The sequence below is a fragment of the Plecotus auritus genome, assembly GCF_963455305.1.
Source record: "Plecotus auritus genome assembly, chromosome: 8".
NCBI classification, from domain to species: domain Eukaryota; kingdom Metazoa; phylum Chordata; class Mammalia; order Chiroptera; family Vespertilionidae; genus Plecotus; species Plecotus auritus.
In genome coordinates, this window is record NC_137782.1 from 52,686,002 (window position 1) to 52,699,203 (window position 13,202).

Genomic DNA, 13,202 nt, shown 5'->3' on the forward strand with positions numbered 1-13,202 from the left:
AATTTAGGGTCTGACTTCTAAAATATAGGTTGAACATAGATTTTGTTTCCTCAGAGAGCTGTCAGAAGTTGGATGTAGAATTTCTTCATGATTGGCTTCCTGTACAAATGTAGTTTCCTGATTCTACTTTATAACCTGTAATCATGGACTTGTTTATGTGATCTTCCACACTCATAACTAATCAACTGGCCAGTCTTCTCTGTAAGTACCTTGCTTTTCTACAATATAGAAGTTTATTTATCAATTTAAAATATTAATAATTGCTGATCTCTACTTAACAATAGTTTATTAGTAATATGTTGGGAATTTTTTTTACTTAGCAAGATTTACATTAATGTAGGTCTTTACAACTAGTGTTTCATTGAGTAATCAGAATAATCATTGAAGTTTGTATTTTAGTGATGAAAATGTGACAGATTGCTTTTTTTTTCCCCAAGCACTTCAATCTTTTTAATGTGTAAAAAAATTATTTTGGCTTTAATAGTCTTAAGATAACCATAAGTAAAATTTTAAATGCAAATTGCGGTTAACTTAAAGTTTTAGAGCTATCTAACTTTTTATTGTTTTATAGTATGTAGTAAATATTCCACCAGCATAAATTTTTATTGGTACATGGATATGTGTCCTTTAAAATTTAATAGTTATTCACTTATTTTGAGAGGTGTCTAAATGATTGAGCCTTTTTCAGTAAAACTGAATAAAATATGATTCTGTTTGAAGATAATATTAATAATATTGCTTAATATACATGTGTTGGACCATAATAACATAAGTAGTATGTGAAAGATGATATTTTAGAATCACTGCAATTTTATGTATAGTAAATGACTTAAGCATGAACTCGTGTTTTTTTTCTTTTTTATGTATCCTGAATCTTTACAGTTTTTGTGTTAAGTTCTGGAGGAATAAAAAGAGAAGCAAGGCAGCCTCTAGTGGCAATAGTGCATATTGCATGTACCTTTGAAGTGATAATTCTAAATAATTTATTCGGTAAACATTTGAGTCCTTGCTAAGTGCCTAGGACTGTGATGAGTGCTGGAGCAGCCCTGTCTTGCTATGACAAAATTATGGATAAGTGATAGACAGTAATCAAAGACTTAGCTATGTAATTATAAACTAAAGTAAATGTTTTAGTTTCTGATTTGGACTGCATAGTCCTAGAAGAAGTGATACTTGAAAGTACAAGCAGATGTTATGAGACAGTGGGATGACAGGATGGAGGGTAGAGTGGAAGTGCATTCTGTGGGGAGGAATTGTACCCATGACGATCTTACAGCAGTAGGAAACATGAGGGTATGTAAAGAAATAAAAAAAGGCCAGTGTGGTGAAGTACCATAAAGCAAGGGAAGGTGCTATGGGACAAGGCTAGAAAGAAAGGCAGATGCCAGTCCAGGTAAGACCTGGTTAGTCATATTGAGGATTTCATTCTTGATCTGGGTAGGAGAGAGGCACTGAAGGTTTTTATATAAGGGGTGAGATGTTCAGGTTTGCATTTTGAAAAAAGCAAAACAAAAAAATAATACATGGCTACACAGCAGAAGAATAGGGTATAAAGAATAACCCTTAGTTCTCTGATTTACATATCTGGGTGAATGGTGGTGCCATCCCCTGAGATAAGCACTAGGGAGTTTGGAGGCTTCCTACCTAAATAAGGCTCATGGCCTGGTGGGGAGTGGGGTGGGTGGTGGAGGGGGGTGGTTGGGAAGGGTGGTAGTTATATCATGGGTGTGGTTCTAAACATAATCAGCTTGCATTTCTTTGAAATATCCAAGTGGATGTGTCAAGGTTGGAGTTACATATATGGATTTGGAGTTATAATTTGTTGAGACTTTTGTATATAGATGATAACTGAAGCCAAGGTCTGGTGAAAAATGCCTAAAGAGAAAGTATAGAATGAGGAGAGAAAAGGGCCTACAACCAAGTTTTGAGTAACTCCAAAATTCACTGACCAGATAGAGCCCATTCTACACTGGTCAGAGATATAGCAGGAAAACCAAAGAAGTAATGTTCAAAGAAGCCAAGAAATGAGAGCTATTTTTAAAACAAGGCATAGCTAATAAAGACAAATGGAATGGGTAAGCCATGGAAGACAACTAAAAAAAATAGCCATTGGATTTTACAGTATTCACTACCTTAGAGAAATCTTTCTCAATTTAAGTTGTTTGAGAATTAGGTGATTGGGTAAAAAGAGATTGTATTCAGTATTTTCAAGAAGTTTGGTGGTATTAGGGAGAAAGGAGCAGTCAGTGCCTTTAAAAAAATTTTTTTTATTAAGCCTATGTTTGTGAGATGTACCCTTATCATAAATGAGACTTAATTCTTTTCAATTCTGCATAGTATTTCACTATGAACTGTCAATGTAAGAGCATACAAACCTATAGAGAATTTTTATAAAAATTGATTTTAGCCAAACAGAGGATACACCTAGAAGCAAAGTCTCAATCGACTAGGGCAGTGGTTGGCAAACTGCGGCTTGAGAGCCACATGCGGCTCATGAGCCGCGGTTTGCCGCTCTGTAGACTAATGAGTTTGCCGACCACTGGGATAGGGGCTTAATCACAAGGAACAACAACAGCCTGTAATTATTGGAATCGAGAGTCTAGGTCAGTGGTCGGCAAACTCATTAGTCAACAGAGCAGCAAACCGCGGCTCGTGAGCCACATGTGGCTCGCGAGCCGCAGTTTGCCGACCACTGGACTAGGGAAAATGCTGCCTTGAAACGGACATCATGGATAGTTTGCTCTTGGCAGTTAATGGCATACTGTCTTAACAGTATTATTTAAATGTTTCATGCACATTGTTTAGTATCAGATCTGTGACTGTGTCTTCTTGGTGTTCTCTGTAATACCCCTGCACACAGTTATGCACATATGTGCACAGAACATTTTTATTGATTGAACTAGTGGCCTGGTGCATGAAATTCATGCATGGAGGGGGGGTTTCCTCAGCCCAGCCTGCACCCTCTCCATTGGGAACCCCTTGGGGAATGTCCGACTGCCAGTTTAGGCCCGATCCCTGTGGAACATCCCTCTCGCAATGTGGGACCACTGGCTCCTAACTGCTCACCCCCCTGCCTGCCTGATCACTCCTAACTGCCTCTGCCTGCCTACCTGATTGCCCCTAACCCCTCTGCCTGCCTGCCTGATCGCCCCTAACTGCCTCTGCCTGCCTGCCTGATCCCCCCTAAGTGCCCTCCCCTGCCGGCCTAATCTCGCCACCAACTGCCCTCCCCTGCCGGTATGGTTGCCCCCAACTGCCCTCCCCTGCTGGCCTGATCTCCCCCCCAATGGCCTTTCCTTGCCAGCCTGATCTCACCCCCAATTGCCCTCCCCTGCTGGCCTGATCTCGCCCCCAACTTCTCTCCCCTGCTGGCCTGATCTCGCCCCCAACTTCTCTCCCCTGCTGGCCTGATCTCACCCCCAACTGCCCTCCCCTGCCAGCCATTTTGGTTCTGATTAGTCGGTTTCTATGCCAGTCAGCATCAAAAGCTCTGCCTCCTAGGAAGCCATTGGCTCCTCACAGTTCACCCAGATTAGGTTCTGATTGGTCGGTTTCTATGCCAGTCAGCATCTCTGGGCCTATCTCCGGGCCTGATCCGAGAGGCAGGGCTGATCAGCAGCCTCTGCAGAGGCCCAGAGAGAAACAGAGGCATGCCTGCTGGAGAAGTCCAGAGAGAGAGAGAGGCAATGGCTGATCAACAGCTGCCATAGAGGCTGTGGATCAGACCCTGCCTCTCTCTTCAGGCCTCTCTCTGGGCCTGATCTGGAGCCCCCTCAGCAGTCAGTGCTGGGTCGCTGCTCCCGCAGCACTGACTGCAGGACTGACTTCCGGTGTTCGATAGAGCCTTCGGTCGGTCGTTATGGACCCTGGGTTTTTATATATTAGGATGAGTGTATCCTTCTGCTTTCTTATTTTGGTGTTCAGGGAACTAAAATAAAGTGTTCCCTTAGTGAGTGCAAATTTTATGAAGCACAGATGAAATTTAACTACTTTCCACCCTATAATTTAGCTAACTGGACAAAAATATATGTTGTTTGCTTAACTTGGTGATAATCAAAAGAAGTTAGAAGTCTGCTGAGCTGATAAGCAAAAGTCGAAAAAGTCTACACACATTTAGATGACATTAAAATTCTAAGAATATCAATGGCTGTTATATGAGCATCATGAGTTACATTTTCTATTTTATACAGGATTTGGTTTGACTAAACCATACATAACTTATTTTAGGACTCATTTAGTTCTTTCTTTGTTTTTTGATTCTATATTCGTTTTTATGAGCTTAATATACATTTAATTTTATTATAAATTGTTTATTGGAGCTAATTGCTTATTCTGCTTGAATCTTTTCTTTTTGCTTGAGTCTACTTTATCATGTATTTTATTTCAGTATTATCTCGTTATTAAATAATGTTTATTGTTACCACCAAAAATGAAGTTGAGTTATGTAATATTTTAAAATATATGTTCCATCTATATGTTGTCATCAAGATATGTGAAAATATGTAATTCCATTAAGGTTTACCCAGATTTAATTTCGTTCCTTCTTTCAGCTTTTCTTGAAGATTAATTAGTTACACTGGATATGCTGCTCTTCTTTATTGTGGGATTGCTCGTACATTTTGTGTTCTTTGCCTCCATCTTTGACATTTACTTTACATCTCCTTTGGTTCATGGGATGGCTCCTCAGTTTACGCCATTGCCTCCTCCAGCAAGGAGACTAGTGCTCATTGTTGCTGATGGGCTGCGGGCAGATGCACTTTATGAATTGGATGAAAAGGGAAATCCTAGAGCACCATTTATTAGGTAAGCATGTCAACTGAAACAAAGACATCTCTAGAAAAAGTATGATCTGAACTGATCAAAATGTTTTTATTTATTTATTTTATTTATTATTATTATTTAAATATATTTTATTGATTTTTTACAGAGAGGAAGGTAGAGGGATAGAGAGTTAGAAACATCGATGAGAGAGAAACATCGATCAGCTGCCTCCTGCACGCCCCCTACTAGGGATATGCCCGCAACCAAGGTACATGCCCTTGACCGGAATCGAACCTGGGACCCGGGGGTCCGCAGGCCGATGCTCTATTTACTGAGCCAAACCGGTTAGGGCGATCAAAATGTTTTTAAACAGAGGTAACCAAATTTCTTTATGCCTTCCTCTTTCTGTTTAAGTCAGTTTTTGTTATATAATAAAGAAGTTAAAAATATAGTCAGTAGTGTTGTAATAAGAATGTATGGTGCCAGGTGGGTACTAGGCTTATCAGGTGGGTCATTTAGTAGATTATATAAATTTCTAACCACTACTACACCTGAAACTAACATAAAATAATACCAAATATCAGCTGTAATTGAATAATTTTAAAAAGAATGAAAATTTGTGAAAAGATACTATGACACTTCATCCCTAAATACTTAAATATGTATGTTTTAAGAACAAGGACTTTCTCCTACATAACCACAATACCATCATCACACCTAATAAAATTGAGAGAATATTATTGTGTATATAAGTTATTTATTATGTAAAAAAAAATTTCAATCTTTTGTGGCTTAAAACAACACTGATGTATTTTGTCTTATGATTCTAGTGGTTGGGTGGGTCTTTGTTCATGTACCTGGGCTAATTTATGCTACTGAATCCACTGGTGGGAGGGCTAGGACTGGGCTCAGCTGGGATTAGGGTTTTTTTCCTTCATAAATTTTGACTCACTTTTTTGGGTTTGACTCCTTCTATAATAATATTATTTTTCCAAAGCTTCAACAGAGCATTTAATTATGTCTATGTTAACTATTCATCTGTAATATCTTTTAGGAATATCATAATGCATGAAGGCAGCTGGGGGATATCTCATACACGCGTGCCAACTGAATCTCGGCCGGGTCATGTAGCCCTGATAGCTGGGTTTTATGAAGATGTTAGTGCAGTTGCCAAAGGTATTATCTATTTAGACAATTTCATCCTGTGAAAAATTTATTATGTAAATATTGCTTCTTTAGCACTGCATCATGACACAAGGTGAAGGATTTTTTGAGATACTTTTGACTTATTTTAGTGGGCCTTAGCTAAGCACATACTGGAATTGAATCAAGAATTAAGCTTTAGTATTATATCATCCTGTGCTATTAAAATAATGTGATTGGATAGATCTATGGTTCTCCTAGAAGTTAACTCTCAAAAGTTCAAAATAATTCTTGAAGTAAATTTACTAAGAAGTAAATTACCTATTGTAAGCTTTAAGAAATTTGTGGCATGATACATGTAACAAAATCTATTATTACTTTTGCATTTGTTGTGCGATTAATTCTCATTGTTATTATTTAAAGAATAGTTCTTTAGGGGCTATACTAATACCTCACCATGTGTATATTGTTTTGTTATTATTTGCTTTTTTTCTCAATTACCTGAAGGATGGAAGGAAAACCCTGTGGAATTTGATTCTCTTCTCAATCAAAGCAAGTACACATGGAGCTGGGGAAGCCCAGATATCGTGAGCATGTTTGCCAAAGGTAAGAGACATTTATATTTCCTCAGGTAGTAAATAGGTTAATAAATTAATATAGTAATTTTTTATATACTAACAATATTTTATTGATTTTGAGATACATGTTTTAACATATTTAATAATTCTGAAATAGGGATGTGTGTTGCAATGGACAAACATGTCAATTTGATTTTTTTCTTCTTAGTTGAAATACTGGCACATCATATAGTTGGGCAGGCCAAAAAACCTCAAACTGCTAGCCATTTATATACTCTTGAATTCAATGGAATGACATATGGCTCTAACATTCAATAACTTTATAATCTTGGACAAGTTAGATAACTTCTCTGAACTTCAGTATGCATTTTTATAAATACGATGATTTTATGTCATAAGTTTGTTTTTAGGATTAAATTAGATAATTCATGTGAAACATTTAGCAAAATGCTTATCATATAACTCCTCATGATGCTGATGCTGATGTCTGGTTCATTTTACATTGATGAATTATTAAGAAGTTGGTAAAAAAAATTTTTAAAGAAATTGGTAGTCACATAAAGATTTAAACATTAAAATTTATGTTTATGATTCCTATTTTCATATATTCAAGATCTTGCCATTTGGATTAGTTTTTGTTTTCTCTGTATGAATTTGCAAGTATTAGAACATCTTTGATTACAAAATTTATATTTCTAAAATCACTGGATTTTTTTCAATTTTATGTCATTTAATGCCTTTGAGTGTGAGCAGAATGGTCATTTCACTTAATGAAACAGTTTTGTAACATTTTACTTAGTCACGGGTGTAATTATATTAGTTGAAATAATTGAAAATTAGTATGTCTTAAAAGCAAAATACATATTCAGAATTTTATGTATGACATTCATAGAACGTTATTATGTAAGGCAGGCCAAAAAACCTCAAACTGCTTGCCATTTTTATAGTCACTTCTTTATACAGCAGTTTAGCTTTGGGGAGGACAGATGGCTTATTTAACTTACCTTCCTACTTCTGGCTACAGTTGAAAGGATAGGGTCAATGCCTGAATTGGAGACAGTCCAATGGGAATATTCCTTTTCTTATAGTAACCAACAAACCAACTCAGATCTTTACTTAGAATGTGGGAATTAGAATGGCTGAGCAGTGGAATAACTAGTGTCAATAGGACTAAACTGACATTGTAAGAGATTGTCATTACTTCATTTTGTCTCTTCCTTCTAATCTATAAGAGCCTATCTAACTCAGAAACTCATTAAGTTGATTTGATTCTTTATAAAATATTGCAAATATATAAGATTAATATATTTGTTTACCCTGTCAAACCATTTGGCAATAAGCAATATCTATTTCCCAATATTGAGAAATATACACATAATCTTTAAATAAGAGAGGTGACTATTTGCATTTTCTTCTTGCTTTGGGTAGTTTTATAAACTAAGTGAATTCATCTATTTTAGATTATAACATTCTAACCAAAAATTTTTTTTTAATAATTTAATCCTTATAGGGAGACAAACTTTGGTGTTTATTTTTGTGTATTAGCATTGTCACTTTGGCAAGTAAGTTAACTTACATGTAGTGTATTTGTAAAATTGGAATATCTTGTGAGAACAAAGTAACAGCATGTATTAAAGGACAAAGCATGGTCCATGGTACATAAAATAAACATTAACTATTCCTCCCATCTTTCTCTTTCCCATCATAATCTAAAATGCTTTGTGAAAAATTCTGGTTACTCACAAAAATCTTTAAATGACTACTTCATATTTCTAACAGTTTAAAAGATTGTTTAAAAAAATTTTCCCCCAATTTCCTTTTCAGGTGCTACAGGAAACCATGTTTTTACACATAGTTATGATGCTGACAATGAGGATTTTGGTGCCAAGGATGTAACAAAACTGGATACGTGGGTCTTTGATAATATTAAGGTGCGTGCTATTGAGTGGTTAATGTACAGGACACCTATTTCTACCTAAACTACTAGAAACAGATTTGTCAGTAAATACACCTTGTATTTGTGTGAACGTAAAAGTTTTATATTATAGCACACTATTTTTAAAAGACTGGATTCTAAGAAATTAAACATTCTACAATAACCAGTTAATAGAAGTTTAAAAAATAATTTTTAAAAGAGAACCTTTTTAAACATGGTTCAGATAGTAAAATGAGCCCTACATTGGAATTCAGTTAACCTGTATTTTATTCCTCGTCTGCTGAATCATCTGAGGTGTAAACCTTAACCAGTTTCTTACAGTGTGGCAGCCTATGAGATGTATGGAAGTCTCTTGAAAAATGCTGTATAAATGTACTCTATATATGTAAAAAGCCAGCATCCGTAACGACCAGAACGACCGATGACCGGTCACTATGATGCCCACTGTGGCCAGCGAACTGGTCTGATCAGGGGGCAGGGCCGGACAGACAACCTCCTGCAGCTCCTCCCCCTGGGAACCCCCGCCCCCTATGTGCCCCCACCACCCTGATTGGCCCGCAGCCCCTCTCCCTGGCCAGTCCTACCCCTTGATCACCCCCCCACCCCAATAGGGAGTGGAGCCGGCTGGCCAACCTCCTGCAGTCCCTCCCCACTGCCAGCCCCACACCTGATGGGCCCCCAACACTCTGATTGGCCCGCAGCCCCTCCCCCTGGCTGGCCCCACCCCTGATCGCACCCCCACCCCAATAGGGGGTGGGGCTGGCTGGCCAACCTCCTGCAGCCCCTCCCCCTGGCCAGCCCAGCCCTGATCAGGCCCCAATCAGGGTGGGCTGACTGGCCAACCTCCCGCCGTCTCCTCCTCCCAACAGGCCCAGCCCTGACCTGCTCCAATTGAGGCTGGGCCAGCTAGACCCCACCCATGCACAAATTCATGCACTGGACCTCTAGTGCAATTATAATAACACTAGAGGCCTGATGCATGAAAATTCGTGCAAGAGTGGGCCTTCCTTCCCCCGGCTGCTGACACTGGCTTCCCTCCGGCACCAGGACCTGGGCTTCCCTCTGGCTGCCGGCAGGCACCCAGGACCCAGGCAGCTTCCCTCCAGCCACCAGCAGGCACCTGGGACCCAGGCAGCTTCCCTCCGACCCCAGCTTCGTCCGGAAGGGTAATTAGCATATTACCCTTTTATTATTATAGATGAAGTAGATGTTTTTAAAAAATTTTTACTTGAAAAAATTTTTCACTTTAAAGAAAAATTAGGTAAGTAAAACCAAATTAGCAAATTAATCATAATAAAATATTTATGCATTTTTGTAAGAAATAAGAGTTTTTGACTCTTTGATAGGGACAATTATCACAGTTTCACCAGGAGTCCAATTAAAATTCATCAAAAATTGTGGGAAATGGTGACTATTGGCTCTCTCCTTTCGATCAATCCATTGTTTCTCATCTTCAAATTATAATTTATCTGTTGTATGAAGCTTTCATTGATTGATCCCTAATGCTTCTTCTTTTTACCAGTGATGTCTTTTGAACTGACATGGTGGACTTCTCCATAATGTAGTTATTTCTGTTCATTTGTTTATAAATATACTTCTAAATATGTGTTTGCATTTGTCTTTATATTTACTTCACAGGAATTAAGTTCATCCACATTGAATCTTTTCGCATTTTAAAACTCAGTTTAATACATCATCTCCTCTATTAGATTTTCCCTGACTTCTCTTTGCTTCACCTCACTTCCCATTCCATTTACATAATAACCCTCTTCTGTGTTCCCTTAAGGCCACTAGTACAGTTTTATTTTTGGCTCTTGTCAAAATATTTCTTCAATCTTCTATATATTTTTTATTGATTGATTTTATTTTAGAGAGAGAGAGAGAGAAAGAGAGACATCGATTGGTTGTTCCACTTATTTATGCATTCATTGGTTGCTTCTTGTATGTGTGCTGACTGGGATCAAACCTGCAACCTTGGCATATTGGGATGACACTCCAACCAACTGAGCTACTCAGCTAGGTTTTATATTTTATTCAATACTATGAGATTTTTATGAAATCAGATGTCTTTTCTATAACCTTTTCTTGGCCACAAAAAAATAGCTTGTTTCCTATTTGAACATAGATGTCTCAAATGACAGCAAGGATCTTGTAGTGGTAGGCCTGAGGACAAATTTAAACAAAATAAGATAATTTTATAATTATGTATAAATTTAATTAAATAAATAAAATAAATGAACTAAAATTTTTAACTGATTTGTTACATATAGGAATTCTTTCATGCTGCCAGAAACAACCAATCTTTGTTTTCTAAACTAAATGAAGAGAAAGTAGTTTTTTTCTTACATCTATTAGGAATAGATACAAATGGACATGCTCACCGTCCCACATCAAGGTAATTTTAATGCTGTGTTTAATTTCTTGTTTTTGTGGGTAACAACCATTTTGTTTGAACTTTTAAAGTAGTATATATTTTTTTGTGATTATCACAACATATATTTTAAATAACTCTAACATAGAGTAAGTCCTCAATTATATGAGCTATAGATTGATATACTATAGAAGCTAAAATCACATGTGCTGCGGCCAGACTGCATATTAATGTAAGTAAAATATATCCTGCATTCTTCATGTATCAAGGCAGAGAAAAAAATTATGTATTTTAGAAATTCAGTAAATCTTGAAATCAAAGCATTTTTATGGTGTTAATATATCACAAAAAGATGTAATTAGCTATTCCTTACATAATCCATTTAATCAGTATTATAGCTAGCAAATAATTGTATAAAGTTTTGTATACTATATTTCAGTAGCACTCCTTATCTAGAACAGCAATTCTTTTTCACTTTTGTAGACCTTAAGAAAGAGGAAGAATCCATGTTATTATTTTTTTAATATATTCTTATTTCAGAGAGGAAGGGAGAGGGAGAGAGATAGAAACATCAATGATGACAGAGAATCATTGGTTGGCTGCCTCCTGTACACCCCCTCCTGGGGACTGAGCCTGCAACCCGGGCATGTGCCCCTGACTGGAATCGAACCCAGAACCCCTTAGTCCGCAGGCCAACATTTTATCCAGTGAGCCAACCAGCCAGGCCCCATGTTATATTTTTATGCTTTATTTCAAATTTGGTTTAGATTAGTCTAACTGTAAAGCCTATTGGTTAGCTGTCCATAGTGAATACCTCATGATCCCCTTTTTTCACCTCTGCACTGTTGTAACTGATAGTTCATACCAAACCAGCCTTGCCAGCCTAGCTATTTTTAAGTGTACATGTATGGAAGCTTATGTATAATTTGTTCAAAACATATTTGATATGGTATATAATTTTACATTATAACATTTTATTTTTTATTGCTTTTTTTTTTTTACAGAGAGGAAGGAAGAGGGATAGAGAGTTAGAAACATCGATGAGAGAGAAACATCGATCAGCTGCCTCCTGCACACCTCCTACTGGGGATGTGCCCGCAACCAAGTCACGTGCCCTTGACCGGAATCGAACCTGGGACCTTTCAGTCCACAGGCCGACGCTCTATCCACTGAGCCAAACCGGTTTTGGCCATTATAACATTTTATATCACAGACTAAGAGAGGAAAAATTCTACATTTGAAGCAGTTATGCTTACCTATTGTCACAAGGACAATATAGTTTGCATTATGAGAGACATGAACTTGAAAAGCACCATTATTGCATTTGAAACTTAAAAAGCATTCATTGCAATGTATTTGCTAATCAGTACTCTCCTCTTAAATAATTTCTGACAGTATTTCATATTCCATTGCTTCTTTAAACAGAGAAAACATTATTTTTAACAATCTGAAGAGTTCTGATTTTAAACTGTTAAAGATGAAATCTAAAGTATTTCAGGAGTTACTAACTTTGAATGTCATGAGTTCATGTTAAATAAATTTGATTTTTCCAAATTAATTTAATTTCTTCTTTTGTGTCTTTTTAAACAGGGAATATAAAGACAATATTAAACTAGTTGACAAGGGAATTAAAGAAATTGTTTCCCTGCTTAAAGAGTTTTATGGAAATGATGAGAAAACGGCATTTCTCTTTACCTCTGACCATGGAATGACAGACTGGGGTTAGTCTGTCTTTAATTGACTTGTATTCTACTAGAGGCCCGGTGCACAAAATTCGTGCACAAAGGGGGATTCCTCAGCCCAACCTGCACCCTCTCGCAATCTGGGATGACTGGCTCCTAACCACTTGCCTGCCTGCCAGCCTGATCAACCCTACCTTGCCCCCCTGCCAGCCTGATCGCCCCTAACCTCTCTGCCTATCTGCCTGATTGCCCCTACCTGCCTCTGCCTGCCTGCCTGATCGCCCCTAACTGCCCTCCCCTGCTGGCCTGATCTTGCCCCCAACTGCCCTCCTCTGCCTGCCAGATCTTGCCCCCAACTTCCCTCCCCTGCAGGCCTGATCTCGCCCCCAACTTCCCTCCCCTGCCAGCCTGGTTGCCCCAACTGCCCTCCCCTGATGGCCTAATCTTGCCCCCAACTGCCCTCCCCTGCTGGCCTGATCTCCCCTAACTGCCTCTGCCTCAGCTCCCACCACCATGGCTTTGTCTGGAAGGAAGTCAGACGTCTGGAAGATGGCCGGTTGACCCAGTCTAATTAGCCTGCTCTAATTAGCATATTACCCTTTTATTAGTATAGATGATTGAGGTAGTGGTAAATGGAGCTTGCAGATAAAATGTTGAGGATTATATGTCTTAATGTGTGCAAAGTGTCTAGCATATAAATGTATGCTTAAAGTGTAAGTGTAAAAAGTTCT

The 13,202-nt window shown here is 38.0% G+C and overlaps 1 protein-coding gene across 1 annotated transcript in view; it reads left to right on the forward strand.

The window, feature by feature from the left end:
- PIGN (phosphatidylinositol glycan anchor biosynthesis class N) overlaps window positions 1–13,202 on the forward strand; it is an 84,858-nt gene that overhangs the window by 2,289 nt on the left and 69,367 nt on the right. Inside the window, exons 2-8 of the mRNA XM_080685127.1 lie at window positions 55–201; window positions 4,551–4,803; window positions 5,816–5,937; window positions 6,412–6,510; window positions 8,307–8,413; window positions 10,689–10,813; window positions 12,380–12,510. Coding sequence (XP_080541253.1) covers window positions 4,583–4,803; window positions 5,816–5,937; window positions 6,412–6,510; window positions 8,307–8,413; window positions 10,689–10,813; window positions 12,380–12,510 — 805 coding nt within the window. The 5' untranslated portion in view covers window positions 55–201; window positions 4,551–4,582. The remainder of the gene's footprint in view (window positions 1–54; window positions 202–4,550; window positions 4,804–5,815; window positions 5,938–6,411; window positions 6,511–8,306; window positions 8,414–10,688; window positions 10,814–12,379; window positions 12,511–13,202) is intronic.